We start from the raw sequence: 15,351 nt of genomic DNA, 5'->3' as shown, positions 1-15,351 counted from the left end.
AGGAGAGGAGGAGGTGAAGGGGTGCTCCGAGGGGCTAGTCCAAACTCTCAGTGCTCTGATGCCTGGCCCTGTCAAACTCACTGGATGCTGGAGTGGCAACAAGGAGAGGAGGAGGTGAAGGGGTGCTCCGAGGGGCTAGCCCAAACCCTCAGTGCTCTGATGCCTGGCCCTGTCAAATTCACTGGATGCTGGAGTGGCAACAAGGAGAGGAGGAGGTGAAGGGGTGCTCCGAGGGGCTAGTCCAAAGCCTCAGTGCTCCGAGCACCTCAATTGCATGTAGCTAAAGATAAGAATTCCTCTGCATCAGTAATATCGATTGAAGAGGAAAAGGGCTCATTTTAGTCGCCATGACCAACCCTACCAGGCAGGGCCGATCATGTAATGGGGTTGATCATGGTGACAGATGCTCTTTCTTTAAATCCGATGACAAATCGCATCCCTTGAATGTTAACATGGCATCTGCAACCCTGTTTACAGGCCTCCAAAAATTTCAGTGCAGATGTTTTACTGCGGTGTGGGGGGAAAAAAAATAAACTACAGTGAAAATAAGTAGCACGCTACTTATTTGCACAGATTACGCTCAGAAAAACCAAGGATTAGCCCTATTGAATGACGTCATGACATGCGGAATGTAAAACTGCACATCAGCACTACTTGGTGCCTGCCTCGAACATCATTGGTCTAGCCTTACAAATGCACAGCGCCAGTCTATGTTTGTGGTGGTGCCTGGTACTGCATCTCAGTATCATTCACTCAAAGATAACATAAAAGAGGGAACACTGTGATAGTGCCTGATCATTAGGGGGTAACAGGGAGGGGAGGGCATAAGAATGGGGCAGTTATTCCCTAAACTGATGGAGTGGGGGGAAAGTTAGGCTAAACAACCACATGGGTAGATAATGCATTCCGAAATCAGATATAAATATCTTCTAATACAGGTTATACGTGTCCTGCTGTAGAGTAAGGGAAAAATCAGAGGCGATCTGTCACCAGGTACTTGGCTGATAAACCAGACACCATGCCTTGTAGGGCTAGCTCAGCTGAATGTAATGACACCTTTCACTTACTGATCCGTTACTTTATCCTGGAGAAAAATCACTTTTAATCAATACGCAAATGTGCAGTTAAGTGCACTGAGGGCGGATCCTCTGTGCACCCTTGCTCCTCCGTCTTCCTCTGCCAGCCCCATCCTCTCCCAGGTTCCTGCGTAGTCATCTCGCCTGACCCTGTCAAGACGAAGGAGGAGATGGCAGAGGAAGGCAGAAAAGCAAGGGTGCACAGAGTGGTTTGGGTCCGCCCTCAGTGCACTAAACTGCACATTTGCGTATGGATTAAAAATGCTTTTTCTCCAGAATGAAGCAACAGATCTCTAAGTGAAAGGTCTCATTACATTCAGCTCAGCTAGTCCTACAAGAGATTGTGCCTGGTTTATCTGGGAATTTCCTGGCGGCTGACACCCTTTCAAAGCAGGGGTGCACAACCTGCGGCCCGGGGCCCATAATGCCACGTATTACACATGTTAGAGAGAAGAGGAGCAGCGCGTAGAGTGTGAACAGGGAACACGGGAACCCCCAGTCTCCCGCTAGTTGGGAGTCCTGGAAGTGGACTTGTATTTAGTTATGCCATAGATGTCTCAGATGGTGATACCCCTCTTGAGCCCCCAGACCAGAAAGGTTGTGCATCCCTGCTTTAAAGGGAGAGTGCCCTCGTTCAATGTTACACACAGGATGGGAGATAACTAACTGATCGGTAGACCCCTCACCAGTCAGGACACGGGGATTATTACCCCTTTTGCATGAGGAGGTAGGTCGCGCTTGCTCCCTGCCACTCCATCCATTCTCTATGGAACTACCAGAGCACGCCTTTAGTTATTTCCAGCCGGGACCCCCATTCCCAGCGTTCAGAGCCCCACCTATCAGTTAATCATCCCCTTACTCTGAATGATTGCACAACCCCTTTAATAGACACAACATTCACCGCAGGGCGTTCACCAGACTTACTTTCCTGCTGAGGCATATTGCTGGAGGGATTTGACAGGTCCCACTTCCAAGGCCAGCCCGACTGTTTCACTGTAGCCTAAATTTGCTTTTTTGTACCTAAAATGACATTAAACAGACGGTGCAATCAGAAATGACTGTAAGGCTCTAGAAGGGTTATCATGAACTGGCAATAATAGAGGATCTGCTGATACATGAGCGATACCAGAGAGACCCACTGTTACGACTATCCTAAGACACTTTGCTTTACATGAGAGCCTTTGGGGGGGAATACTCCTTTAAGGATTTCCTAGTTGAGCCTTTTCAGTTCTTTTCCTTTCCTTTCATTTCATTTCATTTCTCGACATCTGCTTGCTGTCAGTGAATGGGAGCAGTCTTGTCTACGTTCTCGAAAAAGCTTACAAAAAGGTGCAAGGGTCCGATAATTGCTTTGTAGCCTTTGGATGTTTCTATTCTCTGACTGCAATCAGAGATCTCATCTTTTATTAAATTCTGGAAAAGATTTATTTACCGAAAAATATATATATATATTACCATTTCCCTTGTCGCAACTAGAGATGAGCGAATTTCATGTTATGAAATTCGTTCACGCTTCGTTTGGTGGTAAAAGCAGAATTGCGTTGTGGATTCCGTTACCACGGACCATAACGCAATTCACTTCTATGGGAGCATCTCTTGGTGGTGAACGGACACCGGGAAACCCGGGGTACTCCAGCCACAGCTCTCCCTGCTCCGTTCTCCTTGTAGGTGCGGGTCCCAGAGACGGGACACGCACCTATCAGACAATGGGGGCATATCCTAGCGATATGCCCCCATTGAATGTGATGGGAATACCCCTATTTTCTGGGGAACACAACGGACTAAAACAGACACGTCAGGAGAGCACAGGACATCAGTAAGCGTCAGACTTACCTTTGGCACAGAAAATGGCTGCAGCGAACCAGCATGTTCATACAATGAATGGAGACAATGCCAAAAAATAAAAGGCTCACCGGTCCCAACTGGAAAAGAGAAAAACAGTTCAATAACGAGTCAATGTATAGAAACCTACCGCAACATGGGGGATAACCCGTCTTGCAGCTGCTGTGAATGGAGAGGTGGTGGCGCATGTGCAGCTCTCTCCAGTCACTCCTACGGGAGGTTCATTGACTTGGCTATTTTCAGAGCCCCCATAGAAGTGAATGGAGAGAGCTGTTCATGCCAGGTCCCCCCCCCCCCCGCTCCGTTCATGACAGCTACAAGATGGGGTTGGAGGACCTCCATTCATGTAACTTTAATTAATTACAGCATTGTTTTATTGGGATTCTTAATGGCATTTGTTATGCACTATGGACAGAATTTTAGCTTTACTTTACAGGTTGTTCCGAATGCGGCTCCACTAGGGGGAGCTCAGGAGCTCATAGCATACAGTTTTATTATTAGGCTCAAATAAATTATCAACAGTATGAAGAAAGCTCCCATGCTCCCTCAAGTGGTCATCACAAGTAGTGCAAGTTGTCTATTTTAAATATTACATTTATATTATTATATTACTATTAAATTAATATTTAATATTATCATTAACTGTCTAAGCAGTGGATCTGAAGCTCTGTACCAGAGCTCTGGCTGAAGGAATTATTCAGTACAGAATGTTGAGCTTTAAAAACTATATGGTATTCAAAAAAGTGGAGATTCACTTGAAAGTGCAGAGATATTCTAGAAAGAAGGACTAGGAGAGTCATTTTATGAGTAATCCTTACATTCATTGTCAGGGTCACAATAGAAATCAAAGAAGCCGCAAATAAATGCATGGCGGAGATGGGAATGAATAGGAAATGGCAGGTACATGACAAAAAGGGAGCATTCTTCTTGTCGGGGGGACGCGTCTATAAATCGTATACTTCTCTGTGCGAAGATAGAATCGCACAAGAAAGCGAGGTGACAGACTTCAGTCAGGTCAAAGGCCAAAGACAATAATTTGCAACTTGTTTCTTCACATGAAATTTATAAACTACTAGCAGAAGGACCCGGCATCGCACGGGTATATTTCATCTATTTCATTTTAGGTTTCCGTGTGTTGTAAAAAGATAATCGACAGTTTCCCCCATAACAGTTACCTGTACAGTACCCGCCCCTTTAACAATGACCTTCACAGTGCCCAACCCTTTAACATTGACCCCCACAGTGCCCGCCCCTTCAATAGTGACCGCCTCTTAAGCATTGACTAACCCTTTAGCAGTGACTTCCACAGTGCCCGCCCTTTTAAAAGTGACTTTCACAGTGACCACCCCTTTAACAGTGACTTTCAAAGTGACCGCCCCTTTAACAGTGACTTTCAAAGTGACCGCCCATTTAAAAGTGACTGTCACAGTGACCGCTCCTTTAACAGTGACCACCACAGTGCCCGCCCCTTTAACAATGACCTCCACCGTGCCCACCCCTTTAACAGTGACCGCCCCTTTAGCATTGACCACCCCTTTAACCATGACTTTCATAGTGGCCGCCCCTTTAAAAGTGACTTTTACAGTGACCACCCCTTTAACAGTGACTTTAACAGTGACCGCCCCTTTAACAGTGACTTTCACAGTGACCGCCCCTTCAACAGTGACTTTTACAGTGACTGCCCCTTTAACAGGGACCTTAATAGCGCCCGCCCCTTTAATAACAGTGACCTCCACAGTGCCCGCCCATTTAATAACAGTAACCTCCACAGTGCACGCCCATTTAAGCAGTAAAGAAAAATGGCTGGGTTGTTATGGAAACCTGGAGTAAAACTGTGTTTATGGCAGTTGGGATATGAAGAGAAAGACTTGCAGACTTGTATTGGCTAATGTGGGTAATTTTTGGGGAATATCTCAGGAACTAGAGAGCCGAGACCCGGTCTATAACCTTCCCGGACACCTGATGTAACTGTGTGCCAAATTTGGTGAAGATCGGTCCAGTCGTTTGGTCGCGCATAGAGGACAGACAGACAGAAACTCATTTTTATATACAGGTTCTTCTCAAAAAATTAGCATATTGTGATAAAGTTCATTATTTTCTGTAATGTACTGATAAACATTAGACTTTCATATATTTTAGATTCATTACACACAACTGAAGTAGTTCAAGCCTTTTCTTGTTTTAATATTGATGATTTTGGCATACAGCTCATGAAAACCCCAAATTCCTATCTCAAAAAATTAGCATATCATGAAAAGGTTCTCTAAACGAGCTATTAACCTAATTATCTGAATCAACTAATTAACTCTAAACACCTGCAAAAGATTCCTGAGGCTTTTAAAAACTCCCAGCCTGGTTCATTACTCAAAACCGCAATCATGGGTAAGACTGCCGACCTGACTGCTGTCCAGAAGGCCATCATTGACACCCTCAAGCAAGAGGGTAAGACACAGAAAGAAATTTCTGAACGAATAGGCTGTTCCCAGAGTGCTGTATCAAGGCGCCTCAGTGGGAAGTCTGTGGGAAGGAAAAAGTGTGGCAGAAAACGCTGCACAACGAGAAGAGGTGACCGGACCCTGAGGAAGATTGTGGAGAAGGACCGATTCCAGACCTTGGGGGACCTGCGGAAGCAGTGGACTGAGTCTGGAGTAGAAACATCCAAAACCACCGTGTGCAGGAAATGGGCTACAGGTGCCGCATTCCCCAGGTCAAGCCACTGGGCTACAGAGAAGCAGCACTGGACTGTTGCTCAGTGGTCCAAAGTACTTTTTTCGGATGAAAGCAAATTTTGCATGTCATTCGGAAATCAAGGTGCCAGAGTCTGGAGGAAGACTGGGGAGAGGGAAATGCCAAAATGCCTGAAGTCCAGTGTCCAGTACCCACAGTCAGTGTTGGTCCACTGTGTTTTATCAAGGGCAGGGTCAATGCAGCTAGCTATCAGGAGATTTTGGAGCACTTCATGCTTCCATCTGCTGAAAAGCTTTATGGAGATGAAGATTTCATTTTTCAGCACGACCTGGCACCTGCTCACAGTGCCAAAACCACTGGTAAATGGTTTACTGACCATGGTATTACTGTGCTCAATTGGCCTGCCAACTCTCCTGACCTGAACCCCATAGAGAATCTGTGGGATATTGGGAAGAGAAAGTTGAGAGACGCAAGACCCAACACTCTGGATGAGCTTAAGGCCGCTATCGAAGCATCCTGGGCCTCCATAACACCTCAGCAGTGCCACAGGCTGATTACCTCCATGCCACGCTGCATTGAAGCAGTCATTTCTGCAAAAGGATTCCCGACCAAGTATTGAGTGCAGAACTGAACTTAATTATTTGAAGGTTGACTTTTTTTCTATTAAAAACACTTTTCTTTTATTGGTCGGATGAAATATGCTAATTTTTGGAGATAGGAATTTGGGGTTTTCATGAGCTGTATGCCAAAATCATCAATATTAAAACAAGAAAAAGCTTGAACTACTTCAGTTGTGTGTAATGAATCTAAAATATATGAAAGTCTAATGTTTATCAGTACATTACAGAAAATAATGAACTTTATCACAATATGCTAATTTTTTGAGAAGAACCTGTATATAAGGAGATACATCCATAGAATCTTAAAGGGATTGCGTAGGATCAGAAAGTTGTGTTTTAAAAAAAATAAATAAAATAAATGTTTCTAGAAACAGCGCCTCTCATGTTCACAGGCTGCTTTTTTATTTTAAGAAACAGCGCCTCTCCTGTGCACAGGGTGCATTTTGTTTTCTAGAGACAGCACATCTCCTGTGCACAGGCTGAATTTTTTATTTTTTATTTTCTAGAAATAGCGCCTCCCCTGCGCACAACCTGTATCAAATAAATAGGGCTGAACTGCAACACCACAAACTGCACAGGCTGTATTTTATTTTCTAGAAACAGCATCTCTCCTGTGCACAACCTGTATCAAATGAATAGGGCTGAAATGAAACACTAAACTGCCTACGAACAAGAGTGGCGCTGCTTCTAGAAAAAAAAAAAAGAGGCAGCACTTTCTAACCTTGAACAACTCCTCTAAACTTCTAGAAAAGTTAGGACTCACCAGTATACAGAGAACTGAAAGTGAGGGAAATACTGGAAGGCTGGAGAAGAACTTACCAAAATGCCGGCATTTTTTATGGCCAGAGGAAGCCCGAGGAGACCAGTACCTATGTTCCCTTTTAAAACGTGTATCAGTGTCTGAACAAACCTGATAAAAAGAACAGAAAAATACACCAACCAATCAAATCCTTCATAACAATTTCTTATCTAAAGGATACGCACAAATTGTATTGCTCTAGTTGCAGGGGTAGGCAACCTGCTGCACTCCAGCTGTTGTGAAACTACAACACCCAGCATGCTCCATTTATTTCTGTAAGGCCCCTTTCACACGGGCGAGTTTTCCGCGCGGGTGCCATGTGGGAGGTGAACGCATTGCACCCGCACTGAATCCGGACCCATTCATTTCTATGGGGCTGTGCACACAAGCGGTGATTTTCACGCATCACTTGTGCGTTGCGTGAAAATCGCAGCATGCTCTATTTTGTGCGTTTTTCACGCAACGCAGGCCCCCTAAAAATGAATGGGGCTGCGTGAAAATCGCAAGCATGTGCGGATGCGGTGCGATTTTCACGCACGGTTGCTAGGAGATGATCGGGATGGAGACCCGATCATTATTATTTTCCCTTATAACATGGTTATAAGGGAAAATAATAGCATTCTTAATACAGAATGCATAGTACAATAGGGCTGGAGGGGTTAAAAATATTTTTTTTTAAATTAACTCACCTTAATCCACTTGTTCGCGCAGCAGGCATCTCTTCTGTCTTCATCTTTGTTGTGCAGTAGAAAAAGGACCTGCGGTGACGTCACTCCGGTCATCACATGGTCCGTCACATGATCCATCACCATGGTAAAAAAAAAAGATCATGTGATGGACCATGTGATGAGCGCAGTGACGTCATCAAATGTCCTATTCCTCAAAGAAGAAAACAGAAGAGATGCCGGCTGCGCGAACAAGTGGATTAAGGCGAGTTAAATTATTTTTTATTTTTATTAACCCCTCCAGCCCTATTTTACTATGCATTCTGTATTCAGAATGCTATTATTTTCCCTTATAACCATGTTATAAGGGAAAATAATACAATCTACACAAAACCTAACCCAAACCCGAACTTCTGTGAAGAAGTTCGGGTTTGGGTACCAAACATGCCAATTTTTCTCACGCGCGTGTAAAACGCATTAAAATGTTTTGCACTCGCGGGGAAAAATTGCGCATTTTCCTGCGACGCAGCCGCATCTTATCCGGCCCTAAAACATGATGCCCGTGTGAAAGAGGCCTAAGATTTCTGAGAAGAGCAGAGCTGGGAGTTGTAGTTTCACAACAGCTGGAGTGCCGCAGGTTGCCCACCCCTACGTCTAGTGCATCTAAAATAATACATGAAGCAACAAAGCAAATAGTCTCTATTGAAAATGTCCCTTCGTTCTGTGCCTACAGCTCCTGTGCAGATCTATGTGTTGTCATGGTAACAGACTACAAACACTTTGCAGTCTGTGTACATACTGCAGCCTGGGGCTCCCTCACATGTCTCACACTAATTCTAGCTAACACACATTTAGTAAAACACAGAGATGCACAGGACCGCATAGCCGCATACACAAAACAATTGGACATCTTTAATTAAAAGGGGTTGTCCAGCTTCAGGAGGAAAACTGGACAATCCCTGGGATTAACCCCTTGAAGACCGGGCCTATTTTAATTTTTGCATTTCTTATTTTCCCTCCCCATGTTCCAATAGCCATAACTTTTTTGTTTTTTTGTTCCCATAGCAGACAAATAAAAGCGGCCAAACTAGAGACAGAGAGATTAATTGCTAAAGAGAGCAAAACTAACCCTAGAACAATTGTTCTTCAATTGTATAAATGGTAAAAAGTATAAATCTGAAGGTGTCGGCCCTTTACAGAGTAATGAGGGGGGAGTTGCAGAGAGCGATAAGGAGAAAGCAAAGCTATTAAATATTTTTTTCTCCACTGTATTCACCGAAGAAAATAAAAACTGTCAGATGAAATGCAAAATGACCCAGGAAGAAGTACAACGGCGTCTTAAAAATCGCCGGGACCAGATGGCATACACCCCCGTATCCTAAGAGAATTAAAGAGGACCTTTCACCACTCCTGACCTGCCTATTTTAATATACATGCATTCCCCACGTACTAACAATTCTGGGGCATCTATTCTTATGACTATGTTGTGCAGTTCCTTTTGCACTAGAAGTTATGAATGAATTGCTATTAGCCTTCACATAAGGGTACAGAGGGGAGGTAACCAGTTGGGGGTGTGTACCTGCACAGACTGAAAATGGCAGCACTGATTGGATACAGTCATAAGAATAGATCTTCCAGAATTGTTATTACATGGGGAATGCATGAAGCTATTAAAACAGGAATGTCAAGAGCGGTGAAAGGTGCTCTTTAAGTAAATGTCATAGCCAGACCCTTATTTCTGATATTTGCGGACTCTATACTGACAGGGAATGTCCCACAGGATTGGCGCATGGCAAATGTGGTGCCAATATTCAAAAATGGTCCAAAAACAGAGCCTGGAAACTATAGGCCGGTAAGTTTAACATCTGTTGTGGGTAAACTGTTTGAAGGTTTTCTGAGAGATGCTATCTTGGAGTACGTCAATAAAAATAAGCAAATAACGCCATATCATCAGCATGGCTTCACGAGGGATCGGTCATGTCAAACTAATGTAATCAGTTTCTATGAGGAGGTAAGTTCTAGACTTGACAGCGGCGAATCAATGGATGTCGTGTATCTGGACTTCTCCAAAGCATTTGACACCGTACCACATAAAAGGTTAGTATATAAAATGAGAATGCTCGGACTGGGAGAAAACGTCTGTATGTGGGTAAGTAACTGGCTCAATGATAGAAAACAGAGGGTGGTTATTAACGGTACACACTCTGATTGGGTCACTGTCACTAGTGGAGTACCTCAGGGGTCAGTATTGGGCCCTATTCTCTTCAATATATTTATTAAGATAAGATAATGGGTTGCATCAAAAGGGGCATAGATGCCTGTGATGAGAACATGGTCCTACCACTTTAGGGTACTTTTACAATTGCGGCAGAGGATTCCAGCAGGTAGTTCCGTTGCCGGAACTGCCTGCCGGATCCGGCAATCCTGACGCAAACGGATGCATTTGTGAGATGGATCCGGATGCGGATCCGTCTCACAAATGCATTGCATTACCTGATCCATCTTTCCGGTTGTCATCCGGAAAAACGGATCCGGTATTTATTTTCTTCTCATTTTTAAAGGTCTGCGCATGCACAGACCGCAAAACCGGATCCGTTTTGCCAGAACACTTGGGGCCGGATACGGCATTAATGCATTTTAATGGAAATTAATGCCGGATCCAGCATTCCGGCAAGTGCTCAGGATTTTTGGACGGAGAGAAAACTGCAGCATGCTGCGGTATTTTCTCCGGCAAAAGAACGCAAGAGGGGCTGAACTGATGCATCCTGATACATACAGAATGGATTGCTCTCCATTCAGAATGCATTAGGATAAAACTGATCAGTTTTTTCCGGTATTGAGACCCTGTGACGGAACTCAATACCGGAAAACAAAAACGCTAGTGTGAATCTTCATTTAAGTATATTTTAACCATGAATTGTAATACAAAGAAACTAGCAGCCGAATCCATTCCACATATTAGGATAAGCACAGAAAAGTGGAATTGTGGGTAAGACAATACCATTTATAAGGAGTGAGAATCCACTCACTCGGTGGCCATTGAGGAAGGGGCTTAAGACCCTGAAACGCGTCTGGCATTGCAGAGTGAGCGTGGATTCACAAAAAGAATAAGGAAGCCATATACCAGAAGATACAAGCGTATGAGATTTACCTCTATCACAGAACCGGAGTTACAGTCGCACAGCAGTGACGTCAGTTAAGCGTCCATCCGGAACCCCAGACAACCAGGTCATGTGGGACGCCACGCTTGGCAGAGTACACCACGTGGGACGCTGCAAGTGTACGGCCACCTGGGAAGCCAGCGCTGCGGTCAGGCAGCCAGGAGGGGTAAGACCGGGACACCACAAGCTGCGAGACACTGTAAGTAACCGGAGGCCAGTCTCAGCGTGAACAACTTGTACATATCTCTGTACGCTCATATTACCGGACATTGGTATATAACTACCACTACTGCCCCATCGTGATTTGGCCATAGTGCTGTTACTGCATCATTGCCCCAATATAATTGGCCATAGTGCCACATCAGTACCGCATAAATATTAGGACTGTTGATCGGGACAATTGGCCATAGTGCCATCATTACAAGAGTCTGATTGGGACATTGCTTGCACTATTTTTGCTGCTATATTTACCTACAGCTTTACATTACTGTGTAGGATTGCTGCATGCTACATATTTATATGTATGTTTTTATGTATGTTTTATATAAATTTTAAGTGTGTGTTTTTAGAATATTAAAATATCATTTAATCATCCATCTAGGGCAGTGATGGTGAACCTTTTAGAGACCGAGTGCCCAAACTGCAACCAAATACCCACTTATTTATCGCAAAGTGCCAACACGGCAATTTAACCTGAATACTAATATAGTATATCTTCCATGTACTTTATCATTTAGCTATAATAGCTTAATAGCCTACATTCAGTGCGCTGCCTGTGCTGTTTATAGTGCGTCCTGTGCTGATGAATGGCAGGAAAAGTCTAAACCATATTGGTACGCCATAGACTTTTTATAAGGCACGGGTGCCCACAGAGAGGGCTCTGAGTGCCGCCTCTGGCACCCGTGCCATAGGTTCGCCATCACTTATCTAGTGGTTCCCTTTTGAGTGTGCCCCCTCATTTTTGTATACACTCCATTTGCTAGTGTGAAAGTACCCTTACAAATCACTAGTCAGACCACATATGGAGTACTGTGTACAGTTCTGGGCTCCTGTGAACAAGGCAGACATAGCAGAGCTGGAGAGGGTCCAGAAGAGGGCAACTAAAGTAATAACTGGAATGGGGCAACTACAGTACCCTGAAAGATTATCAACATTAGGGTTATTTACTTTAGAAAAAAGACGACTGAGGGGAGATCTAATTACTATGTATAAATATATCAGGGGTCAGTACAGAGATCTCTCCCATCATCTATTTATCCCCAGGACTGTGACTGTGACGAGGGGACATCCTCTGTGTCTGGAGGAAAGAAGGTTTGTACACAAACATAGAAGAGGATTCTTTACGGTAAGAGCAGTGAGACTATGGAGCTCTCTGCCTGAGGAGGTGGTGATGGTGAGTACAATAAAGGAATTCAAGAGGGGCCTGGATGTATTTCTGGAGTGTAATAATATTACAGGATACAGCTACTAGAGAGGGGTCGTTGATCCAGGGAGTTATTCTGATGCCTAATTGGAGTCTGGAAGGAATTTTTTTCCCCTAAAGTGAGGAAAATTGGCTTCTACCTCACAGTTTTTTTTTTGCCTTCCTCTGGATCAACTTGCAGGATAACAGGACGAACTGGATGGACAGATGTCTGCTTTATAAACTATGTTACTATGTAAACTATATCCATATGAGAGCATAATTTTTGCAGGACAAGATGCATTTTGTAATGCCACCATTTAATTTACCATGCCTTGTATTGGAAAACAAGAACAAAAATCTTTGTGGGTAAAACCTTGGACTATTGTGCCAAGGTTTTTGGGGTTTTGACATCACGGCATGCACTGTGTGCAAAAAATGACATGACATTCTTCTTTTGCAGCTCAATACAATTACCACAATACCAAACTGATATAATTTTTATTTTATTAATTAAAAAAAAATAAAAACCGTTGAAAAAAAAAAAATATTTCTTTGCATCATCATTTTCTGACAGTCATAACTTTTCAGTAACCCTTCAGTTTACAGAGCTGTATTAGGGCTTGTTTTTTTTGCAGGATGAACTGCAGTTTTTATTGGTACTATTTCTGTGGTATGTACTACTTTTTTTTTTATTTTTTTATTTTTTTTTAAGGGGGGGACAAGGTGACTAAAAGATGGCAAATCATGTGTTTTTCATTTTTTTTCCATTACACCATTACAGCATTCACCACAGGAAATTTTTATGACATTTTTGGACATCCCAAGTTTACTTTTTTATTGTTTATTTTTATATGTAAAATTGGGAAAGGGCAGGGATTTAAACTTTTAATATTTTGGTGTGTTTTTGTATTTTTTTTTAAGCTTTTTTTAACTTTTTATTTAATAACTATTAGCCCCCTTAGTGGGCTATAACCTGGGATCACTTTTCCCTTTTCACCCTAACCGAGATCTATTAGGGTGAATAGGATTTTCACAGGCTCCCTGCTGAGCTGTGCTTTGTGCACAGCTTAGCAGGAAGCTCACCATGGCAGACCTCAGAACTTCCAGCAGGCCCTAGGTTGTAATGGTGACCATTTGGAGTCCTGCAATTGGGAGGCAGCGGGAATTGCATCCCTCTGCCTTACGTCACAGGTGCCGCGTTCGTTGTTGATTGTGGCATCTGAGGGGTTTAATGACAGGGTTCCGCACGATCACCATTCCCCGTCATTACACAGCTGCCACATGTCACCTATATAGTGGGCTCACTGCAGCATCCTGCTTCATACAATTGCGGGCGCATAATGTCGTAAATGTACAGCATTATGTGTTAAGGGATTAACATTGTGTATGTGAAACTTGTTGCCATGATTGTTCACTATTTAATTATTCAGTAAAGAAAAAAAGAGTTTGTACTTTTCTGGTGGAGCTGAATTTTTTTGTCTTTGATTTCTATGGGCACCGTGGCTGGAGCAGAATCAGTGCTCCTGGATTACTCCTACACAGCCGAATAGCTGGTAGATCTTCTACACTCACACCTGGGATCCACCTGAAGTAAAGAACAGGGAAGTACTCACCTGACAGATCCCGTGGCAAAGCTAAGGTTCTCCTGGCCAGCACTCTATTTACCTTGCTGCAGCCACAATGTCACATCAATGCACGTGACAGCTGCAGCCAATCACTGGTCTCATCAGGTGCACTGCTGAGGGCAGTGATTGGCTGCAGCAGTCACATGTTGTCGGCGTGACATAACCTCCGCAGCTGTTTAAGTATAACCTGGCCGGGAGGACCGGCGAGGTGGCATGGGATCTGTCAGGTAAGCAATTTCCTGTTCTTTATTTTAGGTGGATCCCATCGGTTGTGAGGTTTCCTGACCATTTACAAAGTTGCTACATTTTTTTTAATTAAATGTTTCTGAAGAGGGACACAGCCTTTAATGTTTTGCACAGCTACATAGTCTCTCTTTGCCATCAATCTTCCCACTGAATAAATGCTAGATCGGTCCAACTTCTTGAACAGACTGCTAGAAAAGAGGACTCCCAGCCACAAAATTGTGGCTAGGAACTGCAATGGTTGAGCATCTTCCCTACTGCTCCATCTAAAGTCTACGGCACTACCAAGCACACTGCATCTAAAGTCTACGGCACTACCAAGCACACTGCATCTAAAGTCTACGGCACTACCAAGCACACCGCATCTAAAGTCTACGGCACTACCAAGCACACCACATCTAAAGTCTACAGCACTACCAAGCACACCGCATCTAAAGTCTACGGCACTACCAAGCACACCACATCTAAAGTCTACAGCACTACCAAGCACACTGCATCTAAAGTCTACAGCACTACCAAGGACACTGCATCTAAAGTCTACAGCACTACCAAGCACACTGCATCGAAAGTCTACAGCACTACCAAGCACACTGCATCTAAAGTCTACGGCACTACCAAGCACACTGCATCTAAAGTCTACGGCACTACCAAGCACACTGCATCTAAAGTCTACGGCACTACCAAGAACACTGCATCTAAAGTCTACGGCACTACCAAGAACACTGCATCTAAAGTCTACGGCACTAACAAGCACACTGCATCTAAAGTCTACGGCACTACCAAGGACACTGCATCTAAAGTCTACGGCACTACCAAGAACACTGCATCTAAAGTCTACGGCACTACCAAGAACACTGCATCTAAAGTCTACGGCACTACCAAGGACACTGCATCTAAAGTCTACGGCACTACCAAGCACACTGCATCTAAAGTCTACGGCACTACCAAGAACACTGCATCTAAAGTCTACGGCACTACCAAGAACACTGCATCTAAAGTCTACGGCACTACCAAGCACACTGCATCTAAAGTCTACGGCACTACCAAGCACACTGCAGCTAAAGTCTACGGCACTACCAAGAACACTGCATCTAAAGTCTACGGCACTACCAAGCACACTGCATCTAAAGTCTACGGCACTACCAAGCACACTGCATCTAAAGTCTACGGCACTACCAAGGACACTGCATCTAAAGTCTACGGCACTACCAAGAACACTGCATCTAA

The 15,351-nt window shown here is 43.9% G+C and overlaps 1 protein-coding gene across 2 annotated transcripts in view; it reads right to left on the bottom strand.

Annotated features, from left to right (window-relative positions):
* The window catches only part of SLC36A4 (solute carrier family 36 member 4), a 260,721-nt gene that overhangs the window by 206,988 nt on the left and 38,382 nt on the right, over positions 1–15,351 (bottom strand). For both annotated transcript variants that reach the window (XM_040426349.1, XM_040426350.1), the window contains 3 exons: positions 7,046–7,136; positions 2,910–2,998; positions 2,001–2,096 (listed from right to left, as the gene is read on the bottom strand). In XM_040426349.1, the coding sequence (XP_040282283.1) occupies positions 2,001–2,096; positions 2,910–2,998; positions 7,046–7,136 (276 nt within the window). The remainder of the gene's footprint in view (positions 1–2,000; positions 2,097–2,909; positions 2,999–7,045; positions 7,137–15,351) is intronic.

This window comes from Bufo bufo, chromosome 3 (assembly GCF_905171765.1).
Source record: "Bufo bufo chromosome 3, aBufBuf1.1, whole genome shotgun sequence".
Lineage (NCBI taxonomy): Eukaryota > Metazoa > Chordata > Amphibia > Anura > Bufonidae > Bufo > Bufo bufo.
The sequence above is the reverse complement of the archived record's forward strand: the minus strand, read 5'-3'. Positions and strand labels throughout refer to the sequence as shown.